The 14,313-nt window shown below is 47.9% G+C and overlaps 1 protein-coding gene across 1 annotated transcript in view; it reads right to left on the bottom strand.

The window, feature by feature from the left end:
- Positions 1-1,790: 1,790 nt before the first annotated feature.
- CUL1 (cullin 1) overlaps positions 1,791-14,313 on the bottom strand; it is a 106,794-nt gene continuing 94,271 nt past the window's right edge. The window contains exons 13-22 of the mRNA XM_060021057.1: positions 14,125-14,256; positions 12,766-12,883; positions 11,529-11,605; positions 10,903-11,034; positions 8,412-8,504; positions 4,410-4,457; positions 4,248-4,330; positions 3,597-3,702; positions 2,962-3,075; positions 1,791-2,312 (exon numbers count right to left, since the gene is read on the bottom strand). Of these exons, the coding sequence (XP_059877040.1) occupies positions 2,232-2,312; positions 2,962-3,075; positions 3,597-3,702; positions 4,248-4,330; positions 4,410-4,457; positions 8,412-8,504; positions 10,903-11,034; positions 11,529-11,605; positions 12,766-12,883; positions 14,125-14,256 (984 nt within the window). The 3' untranslated portion in view covers positions 1,791-2,231. The remainder of the gene's footprint in view (positions 2,313-2,961; positions 3,076-3,596; positions 3,703-4,247; positions 4,331-4,409; positions 4,458-8,411; positions 8,505-10,902; positions 11,035-11,528; positions 11,606-12,765; positions 12,884-14,124; positions 14,257-14,313) is intronic.

Below are 14,313 nucleotides of genomic sequence, written 5' to 3'. Positions count from 1 at the left end.
AGCTCATTCTCCCTGCACCTGCTACCTAGGCCTGTACTTTGGCGTCCCTGGCTGCTTCTCACAAAGGCACTGCCGGGTGACCGCCTGGCAGTTTGCATTAACACAGACGTGAGGTCCAAGCGCCCAGCCCAGGAGAGGGAGGCTCCTGGCAGTGGGGCCCCACCTTGCCTGCTCCCCTCCCAGGCGAGAGGAAATGGTTCCCTCAGACCACGGTACCACAGTGATAGCCTGGAACATGGGTTTCCTTCAACCGACCAACTCCTGTGGGTCCTGCCAGGGCTGCCGTCCACCATCCCTCCCCCAGGGCATGGACTTCCTGTAGCAACTGTGCATCAAACAGCTTTCAGAAGGCCTGGGCATCTGTCCCTAAGTAGATTCGGAAGATACTTACTATTGACGTTATCCTGAAAATGCAGGAAACTCAATTCTCATGGCTTGTGTTTGGAGGCCCGGCCGTCCTTGTTAGGCTAGGCTATGGTTTAGGGAACAGAGGCACAAAGTCTTGAGCTGCTTTTTATTCCACACCCATTAAACAGGACAGTTGCCAAGTGTGAGGGGGGTGGGCAGGTACAGGTACTGAATCTGAGGATGGGAGGGAACCACCCAATCACCTACCGTCAGTCCGCCTTTGCTCACAGATGTCCTAGGTCCTACCAAAGGCACTCCTCATCCTGGAGGAACTCAAGAGACAGCAGCAAAATCTCATTAAAATTTACCTTCCCACTCTCGATGAGACTCACACACAAGCTGGGCAACTGGCTCCGTGGTGGTTACTTACAGCACGTTAGTCGCGGAGGCGGATGGACTGTTGAGAGGAGCAGCAGAGCTGTGGTCCCAGCCAGGACTCGCGGGCAGTTAGGCCGTCCTTGGAGCCCCAGGGCACTGCAGGATCTGGGGGGAGGGACGGTCCCCTGGGGTGGTGGCAATGCTCTTTGCCTGGTTCACACACTGGGAATCTTTTATGATTGTTTGAAAAGGAAGAATGTACTAGAAAAACAAAGAGTGGACACCATTACACAAGTGCTTAGTCTATTACTACTCCTTTTAATAACCTGTTTAACTTTTAATTTTTTAAAACTAACCTGTTAGGTGCCAGATTGGTCCAAGAAACTGTAAGGACTTAGCTTTGGCGTCTTCCTCTGGCCCTGCTCTTGGAACCTGGCCTCCGGGCAGGTAGGGACCACACAGATGTTGACAAGCATGTTCACGTCTCACATCACGGGAGTTGCCTGTGGTTTATGGGGACCACGAAGCCCCTGAGACTGAGCCTTCCCCGGGGCCTCTGCTCCCACCTCCCGTTCCTTCTGTCCTCGGGCCGGGAAGTGACCGCCTGGGGGCTGAGTGACAGTGGTATATCGCCAACACCAGGACCGTGGATGAGGAGTGACTGTCCTTCGAACAACTGGTCGGAAGCAGGAGGGAGGCGCTGGTGGTAGACACGGTCCCCAAGCCGCACTCGTGACCAGCGCCCGGGAACAGGGGCCACTCTTCCCACGGGAGGTGTCGGGATGACCCCGTCCAGCCTTGCAAGTGTCCACAGAGAAGCCATGGGAGGCGCTGAGGCCTGGGAGCTGCTGTTCAGTCGCTGGAGGAAATCGCGGGGCTGAGCACAAGCGTCGAGGAGAAAAAGACGACAAAGGGCTTAAGCTGGGAAGAGCTTACAAAGGCCAATCTCAGGAGGGCAGCCCTTGGGACCTCAGGAAGACACTGGGAATACCCGTTTGCACAATCATTATGTCTTTTATTTACATATAGAAATTAGTAAAACTTAAAACAAAACCAAATGCGACTTGTACAGAAATCCTTTAATTTTCTTTATTTTCACACATTAAAAAATGAAACACACTATACAAATGGTTTTTCATAGCGGATTACACGTGGGTCCATTCAGACCTGCTCTCCAGGCGCTGCCGGCCTCCGAAGGGCCGCCCGGCCGGCCGCTGTCATTCACGTGGCCAATGGGTTGATTCGGATGCAGAAGCATGCAGCCCTCAGCGAGGAAGGTTCCATCCCCTCTGGTCTTAAATTAGCTTAAATGGCGTCGGTGTCCGTATTTACAGACGTGAAGTGTGGCGATCCTGAGCAGTTCTCATCGCCCCGAGCCCGCGATGGGAGCCTGGGCCTCGGGCCGAGCAGGAGGTCCGCATGGCGCTGCCGCCGCCGCCGCTGCCTCGTCTCCATCCTTCCCACGGGACGAGGGGCTGCGCCGCGGTCAGACCCCTCCAGGAGGGTTAGGCCAGGTAACTGTAGGTGTCCTTTTCACCATCCACTCGCTCCAAATATTCCTTCTCGATCAGAATGTCAATGCATTTCTGGGTGCCGTTTTTAGAAGAGGAAGAGGTAGTGAAAGGGAAAGAAAAACATGTTCAGGGTCCGAACGGAGACGGACCCCCCTCCATCCCTGGGGCACCGCCGCCTCCCCGCCCAGAGCCCCGCCCCCGGGGCTCCCGTCCCTCCAGCCGCACCCGCCCCGCGGTACCTGCCACCCAGTTTCTGTTTGAAATGACGGCAACCGGAAATGAGCCTCGAGTGTGCCCAGGGGCCGCGGGCCACCCAGGGGACCCGGAGCAACGAGCCACATCCATGGAGACCGCCTCCCCCGCGGGCTCGGGCGGGGACTCTCAAGACCCTCTGGGCAGAGTTCAAGGCGGCAAAGTGCCACGCGGAGGTGGTGACACCAGGGCGTGGCTACCGGGCCGGGAGGGAGCGCGAGGCTCCCTCTCGTCTGGGGCAGCTGATCGCTTTGCCGAGGTCAGCAAGCTGAATGCTGAGGATTTGGCCCTTCTCTGTGTACGTGCTTCAATAAAACGCTGAAAAAAATCATCCTATTTTCTTTTGCAGAAACCTATTATACGTGACTAAGCCAAGTTCCTTCTTCGCGACACAGCAATCAGCCTAGTGTGGTTACCTCTTCTGGCTTCTGAAATGTAATCTGAATGCTTCTGCTATTAATTCTTGTACCTTAATTACTGGGACCCGAGGCTTGAACCTTGAGGACAGCTGGGTCAGCACTTCTCCAAGTAACTGCTGGTGCTTCAGAACCTTCCTCATTTTCATAATTCTCACAATAGCCGCCTGTGTGACCAAGGAAAGAAAAACAAATGTGTTTAACGGAGTTATAAGAACTTAGCCGTAGTAATTAAGAAGAACTAGCAACAAGGCTGCCAAATACGCAGAGGACTACGATTTCCTAACAGGTAACAAGCACACCGCAGGTCAGAGCGGGCAGGGCGCCAACTCCATCTACTTAAGTTTCAGCGCCAACACAACAAACATTAAAATGTTTTGGTCTTATGAGCAGCAATTTTAGCAATTTAACCCAAGTAGAAAACACTTTTAAAATGAGAAAAAGTTCAGTCTTCGAAGCCACGGAAGCCGCCTGACCCTGCACTAAACAACTTCCCCTCCCTCCCATCTTAGTAACTCACCACAGGTATTTGCTCTCATCTATTTCATCGATTATTCCATCTACTCCATCCAGAACCACCCATCATCCTGGCCACCACTCCCAAGTCACAGGACACACAGCCCAGAGGAAGCACCACCCCCGCTGCGGCGGCCACCTCCCACGCGAGGGGACAGGCACCCAGTGTCACCTGGATCAGAAGCTTGCGATCTTCCTCGATGTTTTTGTGTGTGGTTTCTTGTTCCTGCTTCTGTTCCGTTTTCATTGGCACATTGATGTTAACCCTTAATTTCTTACTGTCAAGAAAATCGAGGAAATCAATCACTATTGTTTTAAAAGGCACGCAGTAAAGGCTTCTTTCTGTTTTCAATCTTTAAGAAGTGCTTTGCTCCCCAGACGGAGGGTGGAGAGTGTGACCGACCATCTCCCGCTTCCCTGCCACACTCATCTCTCTGAAAAGCCCCTAGTTCTCTGCAGGGCGGGTTCCTGCTCTGCCAGCAGCAGGACGTCTGTATTGCGGGAAATTCAGTTCCTTAACCTGCTCTCCCAAACTCTGTCAAGTGAAATAAAATCAAGACACGGGGACACAGAGGTCCAAACTTTCTAGGCGAGCCATTTAAGGAGACATTTATTTGCCAATAGAAGAAAAACCCCAAAGCTGAAAGAGTCAAATGGAGACCCACCCAGGATGGGTCAGAGGGAATCAGAGGACCCTGTCAAAGGCCTGCCAGGCCTGGCACCGTGCTCACAGCCCCCCATCTGAGGTGACACCAGTAAGTGCACTGGGGGTCAGGGGATAAGTCTACGGCCTAGGACCATCTACTTGTTAGATTTTCCTTACTTTTTATAACCAAGATATAATTTTATTAAGGTATCTGGCTTCAATTCCACCTCATCAACATTTGCATTTTCGTCTTCCAAGACCTATAAGAAAACAACTGTTACTACGTAATCTCAGGAAAAAGCTTTCTTCTAGCTTAACATAAAAAGTACACAAACATACCAATAACTTTGACTTCAATAAAATCTGTAGGACTTGTGCCAAAATGTCCTGCAATTAAAGAGAAAAGAGAAAATGCATTTTTCTTTGTAATAAGAACCACAGCCCCAGTCCCACAGTCCATTCTTCTATGGAAAAATAAAAGTCACTGAAGTAGAATATGCCCGGAGGAAAAAGAGGGATGGTGCCTCTTACAGGGTCCCCAAAACCTACTCCTAAAAGTGAAATCAACCCCTTTCTGCTCTTGATCACCTAGTATTAAAACTGACAATTCTACTACAAATATTAGAAATCGTGCATAACTGATTTTTTGACTAAATCTTCTTAGATGCCTGACGGCGCATCTTGAACACTGATCACCGCAAAGAATGAGCAGAGGGAGTGTCATGGGCCCGGACACGGTGGACAACACCGTCTGCTCACAAACAGGACGGGGATGGTGCCCGTCACCCTGCCGCTCACCCACCTTTGGTGAAGTCTAAGCCCGTCGTGTGGCCTCTGGGCCGCTTCCTCCCCCCGAGAGCAGGTGGGCAACCGTTTCTCAGCTCTCCTTTAGCTCCACAGGTTCCCGATCCCATGGAATCGGACAGTCACCAGGCCGCTCACATGCGCAGCCCCTCCTCCCTGGATGGAAAGGGCCGCCCCCCACGTAAGGGAAGCCCATCCTGGTCAAGGAGAGCTGGAGAGGCCTCTGGTGTGGTGACTGGCCCAGAGTCCAGAGCAGGATGAGGACGCTGCTGGCCACGCCCGGGGCACGGATGCAGAGGCTGCCTTCCCGAGCCAAGCTGACTCCTACTGAGGAGGGCAGGGGAGGGGTCAGCCCCCCACGGGGAGCCGGCTCTGCACTAAAAACTGGCTCAGGGGCTGGTGGGGAGCTCAGCTCCGAAAAGCAGGTCCCCAACCGAGGGCAGAGCCCCACACCAGGGTCTGGGGGCAACCTCCACCCTAACGGAAGCCTCCTCCTTCTGGTGAGGAGTGAGGAGTGAAGAACACTCCTACGTGCAGAGAAGCAGATTAGTTTTGTTATTAGAAACTGAGAATGTATTCTGGACTGACTTGAAGCAGGACTCAAAAATAAACGACTTTCCTAATTCACATTCTACGAGGCCAGAACTAGCCCGACACCAAAACCAGACAAAGTCGTCAAAAGAAAATGGCAGACCAATTTCCTATGAATGAAGATGGAAAAATCCTCAAGAAAATTCCAGCAAACATATAAATTCCAGCAGCATATAAAAAGCATTACATACCATGACCAAGTGGTATTATCCCAAGAATGCAAGGGTGATTCAACATTAAAAAAATCAACATAATGCACCATTATTGATGGACAAAAAGCACAGTTATCTCAATGCAGTAGAAAAAGCATTTAAACAGAATCCAACACTCTTTCATAATAAAAACACTAAAACCAAAACGAAACTAAACAAAACAAAAAACTAGGAATAGAAGGGAATTTCTTCAGTCTAGTAAACAGCATCTAAGAGAAACTTAAGTGACTGTAAGGCTTCCCCCAAGATCAGGAACAAGACAAGGATGCCTGTTCTTACCACTTCTGTTCAACAATGTACTGCGAATTCTATCCAAAGCAATTAGGCAAGAAAAATAAATAAAAGGCATTCAAATAGGAAAAGTAAGTAGTAAAACTATCTGCATCTGCAGATGACATGGTCACATATTAAAAAAGACCTAAAGTATCCACACAAAAAATATTAGAATAAATGAGTTCAGCAAGGCTGCAGGATACAAGTTCAATACATAATTACATTTCTACACACCAGCAATGAACAAACAATTCCATTAACAATAGCATCAAACTTAAAATACTTAGGAATAAATTTAACCAAAGAAGTGTAAAGGCTTGCATAATGAAAACTATCAATATGAGACACAGTTTAAAAAGAATAAAAGACAGTCTGAATAAATGGAAAGACATCCATGTTCACAGAAGACTTAATATTGTTAGGACGGCAATTCTCCTTCCAAAGCAATCTACAGATTTAACAGAATCCCCATCACAATTCCAACTGCCTTTTTTGCAGAAACGGACAAGCTGGTTCTGAAACTTATATGGACCCAGAATAGCCAACACAATCTTGAAAAAGAACGAAGTTGGATGTCACAATTCCAAAACTTACTACAAAACAACAGTAACCAAGACAATGTGGTACTGGCATAAGAACAGACATTTAGATCAGTGGAAAAGAATTGGGAATCCAGAAAGAAACCCATACATCTATGGCCAATTGATTTTGACAGGTTGCTAGTACGAACCAATAGGGAAAAAACATGTACAAAAATATCCAAGCACTATGTTGTACACCTGAAGCTAATGTATTAATTTATACTTCAATTATACTTCAATAAAAAGTCAGGGCTTCCCTGGTGGCACAGTGGTTGAGAATCCGTCTGCCAATGCAGGGGACACGGGTTCAATCCCCTGTGGGTCCAGGAAGATCCCACATGACACGGAGCAACTAAGCCCGTGTGCCACAACTACTGAGCCTGCGCTCTAGAGCCTATGAGCCACAACTACTGAGCCCATGAATAAATAAATGTATGTGTGTGTGTGTGTGTGTGTGTGTGTGTATATATATATATATATATATATATATATATATATATAAAGTCAACTGTACTTCAATAAAAAGAAAAAGACAGGAAAAGAATCATCTCTGACCTTGGATTAGGTAATGGTTCCTTAGATATGACACCAAAAGCACAATCAATAGAAGAAAAATAAAGTGGACTTCATCAAAATTAAAACGATGTGTGTGATTAAGAAAATGAAAACCCAGAGAACAAGAGAAAATATTTGTAAATCATGTATCTGAAAAGGGTCTACTATGCAGAATATATGAAGAAGAATTCTTACAACTCAACAAAAAAGACAAATAACCCAATTAAAAACGGGCATAAACATCATTAGTTGTTAGGGAAATGCAAATCATCACAATGCGGCACTACTCCATATCCACTAGGATGTGTATAATTTTTTAAAAAAATGGGTAACAACTAATGTTGGCAAGGATGTGGAGAAAGTGGACCCTCATACGCTACTGGTGAGAATACAAGCTGGTGTAGCCACTGCGGAACAGTCTGGCAGTTCCTTCAAGAGATAAATATAAGTTATCATGACTCAGCAATTCCACATCTAGATTTATACCCAAGAGAACTGAGAATATGTTCATACAAAGACCTGAAAGGTGGAAACAACCCAAATGTCCACCAGCTGATGAATGGATAGACATAAGGTGGTCCATCCATATGCTGGAACGTATTTCGGCCATAAAGAGGATGAAATACAGACACGTGCTCCCACATGGATAAGCCCTGAAAACACTGTGCCGTGTGAAAGAAGGCAGACACAAAAAGCCACGTGCCATATTATTCCACTTATATGACATGTCCAGAGCGGGCAAATCCAGAGAGAGAGAGAGAGAGAGAGGGAGAGAGAGAGAGCAGAGCAGAGCAGAGCAGAGCAGATTAGCGGTCATGGCGGCTGGGGAGAGGACAGGTGAAGGGTAGCTATTGCTGGTGGGTATTGGGCTTCTTCTGAAGGTGATGGAAATGTTCTGGAATTGGATAGTGGCGGTGGTTATACAACCCTGTGAAAAACCACTGAACTGTATACTTTAAAATGGTGGATTTTATGTTATGTGAAATAGCGCAATAAAAAAATGATTAATAGGAAGAATAACATTAAGTGAAAATTTAAGTTTAGTAAGAAAAAGCTTAGCTGGAAAGAGGGTTAAGAACAAGCTAAATGAATGAGAGAAAAGCATATCATGTGTACGTGGGTGTGTGTGTGTGTGTGTGTGTGTGTGTGTGTGTGTGTGTGTTACATTGAGTTTAAAAATTAGTATTTAAAAAAAATCATGCCTTGAGCCCTGGAATGAGAGCATATTCATGTTCGTAAGACAGATACCCATTTCAAATCAAAGAAGACCCCCACCCCCTCCCCCCCCCAGCTTCCCACAGCTGAGAGGCTGGCGGTAGGAGTACCATTTTGATCTGGGTGCTGTCTGTCAGCTGCTGCACGGCGTACGCGTCCTCTGTGTTGTACTGGAGCAGGATGGCCATCTGGAACGTCGACGCCTTCGGGTCCCCACATGAAAGAAAGAGAGGCAAAACCTAAACGTGCGGACAACTCCCAGAGTGCAGAGCCTGAGCGTGAAGAACCTACTCATGAAACCAATTCCCAAACAGATGCGGAAACCAAAGCAGATCTGCAAGGGAAGACAACGTGTCTAATTCCACCACGCTGCCACGTTTTCCTGAAAGACGTCATTCTCCACCTTCTCAAACATTCAAGTGATTTTGAACTTTCTTCCAAATGCTTTGTCTGTACAAAGACAGCCGGCCTTTGAATGCCCCCAGCAGGGCTGGGTTAGGGGTGCCGAGCCTGAGCCGCTGAGCGGCCACGTGTAACTTAAGTTCGGCCCCGTGTACGTGCGCTTCCTCCCCACCTGAGGATTCATAGCCAGATTCAACCAACCGTGGATCCGGGCTGTGGAGTATTTACTACGGAAAAAACCCGCCTAATGGTCGACCCGTGAGGTTCAAGCTCGTGTGGTTCAAGGGTTAAGTGTACACACCATCTATGCAGCCACACTCATTTTATATAGATAAACACAGAGATACTCAGCCAGTGTCGACAGAAGCACTGAGCATCCATCTTTAAGTCTGATTTTCCACAAATACTAAAGAAAACTGTGTCTGGCACACCACTGACAGAGGAACCTGCAGCTGAGCTGTATGATACTTGGGTGTTTTTTGTTTTTTTTCCTAAGTACTTCACTATGTAAAGTTTAAATGGTTTAAAGCAAACCACAATCGCTCTGAGGTATTTTTAGCAAACCGTGCGCCAGGCAGCATGCACTGGTTTTAATTTCTCAAGCTGTGCAGGGAACGACGCCCGCTGAGGGAGGGCGCTCCGCTCCTGGGGGAGCCCTGGGCGCCGTGCCACACGCCCCATGCAAACCCCTCCTCCCTTCCCCTCTTCCATAACCCGTGGCAACAACTAAAGGGCCATAAGCACCGCCACTTGTCCCGGCAAAACCCTGGTCAACGGGAGGGGGGGCAGCAGCGGCAGTGTGGGCGGGGTGAGTGCCTCTGACAGACTTCAGGATGCAGCCAGGAAAATGGCCTGGGGGGCCCAGGGGGTGGGGCGGGGGGGGGGCAAGACTGACAGGTCTGAGGTCTCTCCTGAGATGAGCAGGGGCCTCTCATCTCTGATGGCAGTGACCAAAAGCAAAACGAGTCTCCGATAAATGTTCCACAGCTTGGTGGTAGCCCCACAGGTGTCCACATTTGTCATAACTCCATCTGTACACTTAGATGGGTGTCTTTTTACATAAATTATCTCAGTAAAGTTTACAGAATGTCCACTTATCAAAAAAGGGGCACTGAGATTTCAGGTACTGAAGTATGAACTCACAGATTCTTCTATGCATACTTGGGAATAAAGAAAAATTTCCAACCGTACAATTGACCCTTGACACAGGTTTGAACTGTGTGGGTCCACTTATACGTGGATTTTGTTTTTCAATAGTAAACAGGACAGTGCTACAGATCCGAGGCTGGTTGAATCCAAATGCAAGGGAACCGTGGATGCAGGGCGCCGACTCTAAGTTATGTGCAGATTTTCAGCTGCTGGAGGACGGATGCCCCAACCCCCGCACTGCTCAAGGGTCAGCTGTAGAGAAACCCACATTCAAGTGGATAAAGACCTCTGGACCTGGTGTAACAGAATATCAAACACTTTTATCAGGGTAGAACTATTAAAAGTTTCAATTAATGAGCAGGTTGAGTCTGCAGAATGCAGTCAGAAGTTTCTTAACACTTAACAACAGATCTATAATTGTTTTTAGAAGCACACTAGCGAAACCCTCTTCAAGATGGATTCTTTAAGGGAAAAGACCTTAACTGCAATTTCGTCTCTGCTGCATATCAGCCCGGAGCCAGAGGAAGTCACTTAAATTTGCCTGATCCTCTGTTTCCCAGATATAAAATGGAACCTAAGTTACAGTTATCATCACACAGCACTCAGCACCACAGTGAGCGCCAAGGGTTGTTGTTAATGTGAAACTGCCCTGTCAAAGGGAAAGAGCTATTATCGTAATTAAATTCATGAAACTCCAGCTTTTTAAACTACTATCTGACCACTTAGTGTGTGTCAGGCAGGAGCTGTACCCAACACTTATTAAATACATGATTTCGCTTGTTTTTCACACCACAGAGTCGAAGCACTGACACCCGCCCGCCCTTTTGTGGAGGAGAAAAGTGAGGCTCAGTGTCATTAAGTAACTTCTCCCTTAGCCACAGAGAGTAAGAACTCAGCTCCACTGACTCTTAAAAATCCAAGCTGTTTAACCACGGTATTATTTTGCCAGAGATTGACTCCAGATTTTGTTGCGTGAAACACTAAATTTCTGTAACTTGTCTTCATTTATACTTAAAAAAAAAAAAATCCAAAATAAAAAGGTGATCTTACCTGCAAAGTGTATCTGTTTTTGAAGCAGTTTGTTACTAATTCTCCTTTTGACAGCTGATATAACCATGTCAATTTTCTGCCACTGTGACGGCTGGCATAAAACGCTGTGAATCGCTGGTAACTCCGTTCCAGCTGGATACAGAGGGGGAAGAGCATTTGTGGAATATATATCTCACCATATTCTACAGTCAACATCTCTAAATAAAAAACACTGGTCCAAGTTTACCGGACAAAATGCTTACAGAACAGTAAAATACAAATATCAAGTGTTTACTCTCTTGCAAAAAAGCACGTTGATTTAAGCATTTGAAGGTGCAATCAAAAAGTTTTTAGCTCCAGACAAGTAGGTATCATCACGATGTTCATCGCAGAACTGTTAGGTTCTACTTTCGAGAGTAAATGACCATGTAAATGAACACACTGTTGAGCTGGAACAGGGGTGGCGCACCTCCGGATCTCCTGCCCTGCCCGGGGCTCGCGGCTGCCTTAGCACCGCCCGGTTTAATGCCGCATGGCCGACTAGCAGGAAGGCCTTCTGCAGACAGCACGTGTATAATGGTGGAGGCTGCCCCTTTTCACCTTTGCTCAACACGAAGGGAACGAACAGATGACAGAGTCATCCTTACCTCCGACGGCAAGGCAAACGTACAAGACTGCTGAAAGGGCCACGATCCAGAACTCAGAACTTGAATGCTGAAGTCCACTGGGGGGATGGGGAAAAATCCAGGAATACATGTGATTAGCCCCGTGAACTGAAATGCGCCACATGTCAGATACACATGGATTGCTTTTTATTAAAAGAAAGCATACTGAATGAAAAATCCTGCTTTAATATAAAACTAAGGATTGAACACATTTAATTTCAATTAAATTCAGTAAAGGGAAGAAGAGCCAGAAATTCCCTCCTCCAAAGAGCGAGCTTTTCATTCCTCTTCTAACGCAGAATTACAACATCGTGGGCCCGTCTGGCTGCACCTGCTTTAGTTTTCTGCCATGAATAACCTCAGTCCCCCTGAGGCGCACCTGAGGCCACCAGGCATGGATGGCACGAGAGCCCCAAACTCTAGACAACGAGAACCCCAACGTAAACCGACTTCTTTGTTCTGTGTAGCACAGATTACTCTGTGTATAGCACACGGACTATATATATCTAACACACATATAACGTATACATTGTTCGTAACAGTGACGTCATCATCGCAGATGGCTGACAACAAGTCCGCTGGCACGGCTGTCAAGTTTAACAATGAAACAGTGCTTTCAATTTGGGAAAAGTACAAACCTCGTGTTTCATTTAAAAAGATAAAATCACCACATGATGATGTCAGCATCACCTGCCACCTCCTGCAGCAGGCAGACCTCACAGCAGGAGCCCAGCTGGCCTCCACGAACGAGGCCGGGCACCCGCCTGTCCCGACCCCCAATGGCAATCGGAAGCCATGTCTGACTCTGTTATCTACACAGCCAATTCAGTTTCTTATAATTAAAAAAACTGCTAGAATGGAATTAAACTAAGGTTAAAAAACATTCATTGAAACTTAAACTGTGCGTGGAGCCCCGAGATGGCGAACGCCTGGGGTGGGGCGGCCACGTCAGCCAGGAGAAGGGGCCGGGGCTCAGGACCTGGACGCAAGCCACCCGCCCGGCTCGGCCCTCCGGGAAAGGCCAACACGCTTCCAAGGCTGTCACCTCCTGTCACCACACAAGTCAGGAGGTGGGCAGTGCCTGTGGGGAGGACTTCCTGTTTACCTGTCCCTGAATTTCTGATAAGGCATCCACCATCTCTCTCACTAGCTACAAAGAGCGCCACCTCCTCCGAGAACCCTGCCTGTAAAGGAAGCTCGGAAAGCCGGGCATACTCACAGTCCAGAGGCTCCGAGTTCGTCAGGTGCTTTTTGAACTGCTCGTTCAGATCTTTGCTTACACCGATGTCTTGAAACATCCGCTGAAGTTTGGAGGTATACTCGAAACCACAAGCTTGCTGAAATGAACCCAGATAACTGCCTTATTAATTTCTATAGAAATATAAATGTATACAGGGAATCCAATGGGGACCACAGTACATGACAGACGCTTAACCGTACTACTAAAGCTAGTTAACATGTAACTGTGTCTCAGGGTATAAACATGCACTGATTAAAATTCATACACTATCAAAAATTATACAGTTATAAATGGAACGGTTACGACTTTATACACACAGTAACTATCACGCAGGCCCAAAGAGCAAGGATTTGTGACCCCGTGGGGGAACACCAAGATGCCATAGTTCGCTATGTCTCTCATCCACTATCACAGACTGAACGGTGCCCCTACCCCAGTCCTGTGCTGATGGCATTTGGAAGTCAGGTCACAGAGAGATAATTAAGTTTAGAAAAGGTCATGAGGGCGGGCCTCCGCCACATTGGGATTAGTGTGGTTGTGAGAAGAGACGGAGACGCTGTCCCCGACCCCGCTCCCGGTCATGTGAGGATGTGGCCGGGCGGCCCCAGGCAAGCTGGGAAGAGAGCCCTCACCAGAAACTGAACTGGCTGGGACCTTGATCTTGGACTTCCCGGCAGCCTCCAGAACTCTGAGAATAAATCTCTCTTGTTCAAGCCACTCAGTCTATGGTATTTTGGTACGGCAGCCCGAGCTGAACAAGATACCCGTGGAACTATAATTTCGGGTCAAAGTGAAACATGCTGCAAAACATGTAGCAGCGTTTGACAGGCCAGCGAGCAGGCTAAGTGCAGAGGCGGCGGAATAAAGAAAGAAAGACTCAACAGCAAACTAACCCTGACGCTTTCCGTCCTCCTGCAGACGTGGGGTTACTAACTGTTAAGCAAGCCCAGAAAAAAACAAAACACCCCGCCCGCTCAAGGCCAACAGCACAAGAGTACGGGCCACGCCACGTGGAGCAGTTCTTGGTGGCGGGAGCAGAGCTGAGGCCACAGGTGCAGGAGCAGGCGCTGGGCGTCGAGCAGGGCTCGGCTGGAACAGAAGGGCCCCCGGGTGTGTGTGCTGGGCTGGTAGGGTGGTCGGGAGAGCACGTGAGGCCTGATGAGGGGAGACCTGGGCTCATCACAACCGTGGCGGGTTCTCGGTAGCGGAGTAGCAGAGCGCACACTGCACGGACTCTGTGTTATCACTGATTGATGGCTTTGCCCAACTGATAACCTGGAGAGACTAAGAACTTTGATGCCTTAAAGCTGGAATCGTTCAGGGAAAGGTTACACTTACCTTTAACTTCGAGATCATGCTTGCTTCGGCATCATCACTGGCACTGTTCTGATGGACGAGCCTCTTGGCCAGCATCTTCGCATAGAACTTCTGAAACACGTCTTTGTCCTCTATGTACTTGAAGACCACCATCTAGAAAGCCACCACGAGAGCACACTTAACGCACTTACAATCTGTCACCAAACACAG

This window comes from Delphinus delphis, chromosome 9, assembly GCF_949987515.2.
Source record: "Delphinus delphis chromosome 9, mDelDel1.2, whole genome shotgun sequence".
NCBI classification, from domain to species: domain Eukaryota; kingdom Metazoa; phylum Chordata; class Mammalia; order Artiodactyla; family Delphinidae; genus Delphinus; species Delphinus delphis.
The sequence above is the reverse complement of the archived record's forward strand: the minus strand, read 5'-3'. Positions and strand labels throughout refer to the sequence as shown.